Below are 4,926 nucleotides of genomic sequence, written 5' to 3'. Positions count from 1 at the left end.
ATGTAGTGTTTTATTTTAATTTTTGTATTAGAGTTATTCGTGGGAATTCACGAACCAGACAAGGGACAGTCTTATAACCTATATTTGTAATGTTGAAATTTTTCTGTTAGCTAGAGGGATAATATCGTTTAGATAAAATAAGACCGCGGGAGTAGGCCTAAAATATTCAAAACTGACGTCACGGAAACCAAGTGACTTTGCAAAAATACCAAGAACAAATGTTAGTAGTGAATACAGGTGAGTCAATCAGTAATGAAGTGAACTTGCAGAGTGAATCAGTAGAGTTTTTTGTTTTCATTTATTTGATAGATCAACAATGCAGTTGTGTAATAAAGTTTGTTTTCGTTTACATTGGTTGAGGTATTTCCGTTTCAGAATAACTGGTAAAATTACGCACACGACAGCTAACAAGTTATAAAGAGTACAAGTCTGTAAAGAAATAAGCTGATTTGTTATTATTACATGGACTGGACTTTGTATTATTTCTTCCAGATAAAAATAAAACAAAAACCATCAACGAAAAAATAAAGTTTAAATAAATATGTTTTATTTCGTAGTTGGATCGTACATTTAAACAGCATTTTCGCCCACTGGTGGTTCAGTGGTAAGTCTGAGGGTTTGTTTGTTTTTGAATTTCGCACAAAGCTACTTGAGGGCTATCTGTGCTAGCCGTCCCTAATTTAGCAGTGTAAGACTAAAGGGAAGGCAGCTCGTCATCACCACCCACCGCCAACTCTTGGGCTACTCTTTTACCAACGAATAGTGGGATTGACCGTCACATTATAACACCCCCACGGTTGAAAGGGCGAGCATGTTTGGCGCGACGGGGATGCGAACCCGCGACCCTCAGATTACGAGTCGCACGCCTTAACGCACTTGGCCATGCCGGGCCAAGTCTGAGGGAATATAATGCTAGAAACATAGTTTCGATACTGACGATGAGTACAGTGCAGATAGTTCACGGTATAGCTCTCTGTTTAATAACAAACAATATATTTCTTGAATAGATTAAATATGTAACTGTATCTTTTTTAGATGATATATTATCTTTATTGAGCAGATTAAACCTTTATTTAGAATATTCGAATTCACTGGTTACAAATTTATAAAACAATAGTGTCGTGTATTTCTACTGTTTTATAATGTGTGCGACTTCCTCAACGATTTAACATTCAAATGTTGCCTAGCAACCGCAGTGAATTGTGCTGTTAGCTTCCAGGGCCTCTAGCTGATGACGTCACACAGCGCGCATGCAGTTTCTGAACACGAGCAGAAAATTCACTTGGCAGAAGAACACTTGTCAAGCTGTAACTTGAGGTTGAGTTAGGATGAGGTTCGCCGCGTATTTTTTATTTATCTTTCTGATATAACGAGTGAACGCTGACAGGGAAAGTGGACCCGTTTGAACAATGAGTTGTTTATTTTCCTTGTTGCAAGTTTGTCTATTCCTGTGAATTTCCCAAGGAAATATCTGACTGGTTTACCAATGAGAATTCAGTCACATAAACGGCAGGTTGGTTGTAAAGAGTCTCGGGCTGACACACAGGTGGGATGTGGTGTCATGCCAACCAGTGAGTCAGGGAAAACAACACTGGAGATGGAAAGACGAAGAAGTTTTAGTGGAATCAATAAGTATTTTCCATAATTTAATTTTGTTTCCCGTTATAAACGATATTACTCGATTGAAGTGTATAATAAACTTAAGCCTTTTAGGAACAATAAAATGGTTATATAGGGACAAAGTTGTAGATTTTTAGGTAAGGAGCTGGTATGATTATGATAATATCTTAAAACGAAGCCGTGTATTTAGATTTTATAATCAACTGTAATGCAGTCAACGTGTAAAACTCCAATGCTGCTGTCCATACCGAATAAGATAGCTAGACGTCAAAGATCGATTAGAAACAGAAAACTCTCGGTACCAGGAGCTTTCAATGAATGCGGAAGCTGAAAGCTATCTTAAGTTTCCTGTTCGCATGCTCAACTCATTTAAAGTCCCCAAAACTGTGGATTTACTTTACAGTGCAGAAAGATTACGTGAAAATTACGATAATTCGCTCCGTGTGATAAGTTACAAATAATGGGGGCTACCGTGGGTAAAGGAGTTTCCCTGTTAGAAAATTTGCCTCCAAATCAGTCCTTACACATTGTAATGCTCGGGTTAGATTCTGCGGGTAAAACTACGGTTTTGTACCGTTTAAAGTTTGACCAGTATCTAAGCACTGTTCCAACAATTGGTTTCAACTGTGAGAAAATAAAAGGAACAACGGGTAGGGCCAAAGGAACCAGCTTTCTTATCTGGGATGTTGGAGGCCAGGACAAACTACGACCACTTTGGCGATCTTATACAAGGTGCACAGATGGAATTGTGTTTGTGTTAGACAGTGTCGACGTTGAACGTTTAGAAGAAGCCAGGATGGAACTGTTTAGGACCGCAAGAAGTCCAGAGAATTCCGGCGTACCTATTTTAGTGCTAGCTAACAAACAGGACCTGCCTGGAGCGAAGGATCCTAGTGACATTGAAAGGCTGTTAGGACTAAACGATTTAGGACCGAACCATCTCTGGCATGTCCAACCAGCATGCGCAATTATAGGCGAAGGACTTGATGAAGGCTTAGATGCGTTATATGAAATGATATTAAAACGGAAAAGACTCTTAAAACAGTCCAAAAAAAAGACAAGATAGATTTATTGTCTTCTGTTCTCAGATGAAATGACAGCTAGTAAAGTGAAAAATGCAAATTATGTTACGTCATACGTTTACATGTTTTTATCGTATTGGGACAGAAGAATAATTATGTAGTGTTTGAAGTTGTTTCTACGCCTTGTGACTTCAATATAACTTCATTTAACAGAGCATTGTTTTTTGCAATGTTATATTAACACTCAGTACAGTTGTTAATAGTACTTTGTTAGAATCTAGGCAACAAGACGGTGGTATTGTTAAGTATATTTGTTGACGTGAATAGTTATTACTTACAAAGGTGAATAGTTATATTTAACATTGCGTCGTTAATTTTCATGCCATATGTTTTCGAATGGCAAGTTTACTGGCAGGTTACAGGAGCATTGAAACATACTGTAAAACAGTGCACTGTTATTCTATCTTCTAACAAAGGTCTCACTTCTCTAGTTATTTAAATTTATAATAAATTATTCCTCTCGTTGTAGTAGAATATTTGAAAGATATTAAAGTTCTCAAGTTGAAAGTATTTGGTTAGTACAAGTTGTCGTTTGTGTCTCAAGTTACGTAGATTAAACGTTTTTGTACTTTTGTTCCAACTTTGTCGCCTTTAGTGTGTTGAACTTGGATCAGTGGTTGGTGTACTGGGCTATGAACCTGAGGACGGTGGTTCTCTCCCTATTGCTGCCAAAAACAAAAAGTGAGTATATTTGCCTGGCACGGTCTAGTGTGTAGGACAAATGGGTCTCGGATCTGAATCTCGTCCACGAACCTTTTTTTTTTTTTTTTCAGCTGTGGGGAATTATGATGTAACGGTAAATCTCACTGTTCGTTAGTAAAAGAGTAGCCAAAGAGTTGGCGCGTGGGTGGTGTTGATTCGTTGTGTCTCACTAGCTTAATTAAGGACGGCAGTCCTCGAGTAAGTTTGTTTAGTTTCAACAAATAACTTCACTTCCTGTCGTACTGAATCAATAGTAAAATAATATCAGCATGAGACAGTTTTGACACGTTTCGCAAAGGTTTAGTGTCTCAAAAACAATATTAAGTTTGACCTTCTTAAAATGACATTCACTCTATTATTTGTTTAAACGTTCAAATACACATTTCTTAAAAGGTCTGGTAAAATCACTCGAATATATCTAATTTCAAACTAATTACTGGATTGTTATTACTGTATCATGTGACAAACTTGGAGCTAATGGTAACATCGGGGCTAACACGAACGTGTAGACTACTTTCTCATTTGTCATTTTAGTAAGTTTGTAACAGTAAAATGATTTATATTTTGTCATTACCATATTAATCTAATGTGCATTTGGTTCAAAAAATGATAACAAACTTACCCTTTTTCGTTTTGTTCTTATATCGAGTCACTAACTAACAAACAAGTTTGTAGCAATATAACGCTTTAGAAGTTATGCACTTTAATTGTAAGTTTCATAACACTTAAAAAATTAAGAAACAATGTACTGTTAACTTTATACCGCTGTAATAACTTTATCAATATTGTAACAAATTAAAAAATTAAGAAACAATGTACTGTTAACTTTATACCGCTGTAATAACTTTATCAATATTGTAACACTAACACAGCTAGAAGTTACGTACTATAATTTATCTCGGACTAGTCTCCGATTTATGTATCACGTACACCATGTAATGTATCAAATTTATGATATTTGCCAACAAGATTGATACAAACAACTTCTTTTCTTATTACAAATATATTTAAATACAATTTATAATAACGGTTATTACAAATAATATTTTAAATACAAGAGTTTGACAAGCTAACAAACAATAGTGAGTCTTATATCTGGTCTGGAACTAAGCCTTTTATCGACGTTCACGGAGATCGAATTATATCTGTGTTGATACACAGGTACGTTCCCCTTGACGGCTGAAAACGCACATCAGTTTTCAACCGACAACAATATATAATGTCCTCCTAGAAGTGTGTGTTTCTCTTATAGCAAAACCACATCGGACTACCTGCGGAGCCCACGAAGAGGAAGCGAACCCCATTTTAGTGTTATAAATCCGTAGACTTACCGCTGTACTAGCGGGGAGGGGCCTCGTAGAAATAGTAACGTCTGAAGTTAATTCATTGAAATTGAAAGATTCGTAATATTCGAAATACATAAACTTTCTGGTCAAATTTCTGTAGTTTTCCGATTAAAGAATTTATCACAGTTATAGCTTCCGAGGTTTATAGTATACTGACTGTAGCAGACCAACAATAT

The 4,926-nt window shown here is 36.4% G+C and overlaps 1 protein-coding gene across 1 annotated transcript; it reads left to right on the top strand.

Moving 5' to 3' along the window:
* Nucleotides 1–1,265: 1,265 nt before the first annotated feature.
* Nucleotides 1,266–3,212, top strand: LOC143238998 (ADP-ribosylation factor-like protein 4C). Its single transcript, XM_076479702.1, has one exon. It carries the CDS (start codon nt 2,081–2,083, stop codon nt 2,684–2,686), a length of 606 nt encoding a protein of 201 aa, XP_076335817.1. The 5' UTR covers nt 1,266–2,080; the 3' UTR covers nt 2,687–3,212.
* The last annotated feature ends 1,714 nt before the right edge of the window (nt 3,213–4,926 follow it).

Source organism: Tachypleus tridentatus, chromosome 13 (genome assembly GCF_004210375.1).
Source record: "Tachypleus tridentatus isolate NWPU-2018 chromosome 13, ASM421037v1, whole genome shotgun sequence".
Lineage (NCBI taxonomy): Eukaryota > Metazoa > Arthropoda > Merostomata > Xiphosura > Limulidae > Tachypleus > Tachypleus tridentatus.
Note: the sequence above shows the minus strand (reverse complement) of the source record. Positions and strands in the feature narration are given on the sequence as shown.

What these genes read in the sequence shown, in the direction of transcription:
- LOC143238998 (XM_076479702.1), top strand. Translation starts at nt 2,081, where the DNA reads ATGGGGGCTACCGTGGGTAAAGGAGTTTCCCTGTTAGAAAATTTGCCT.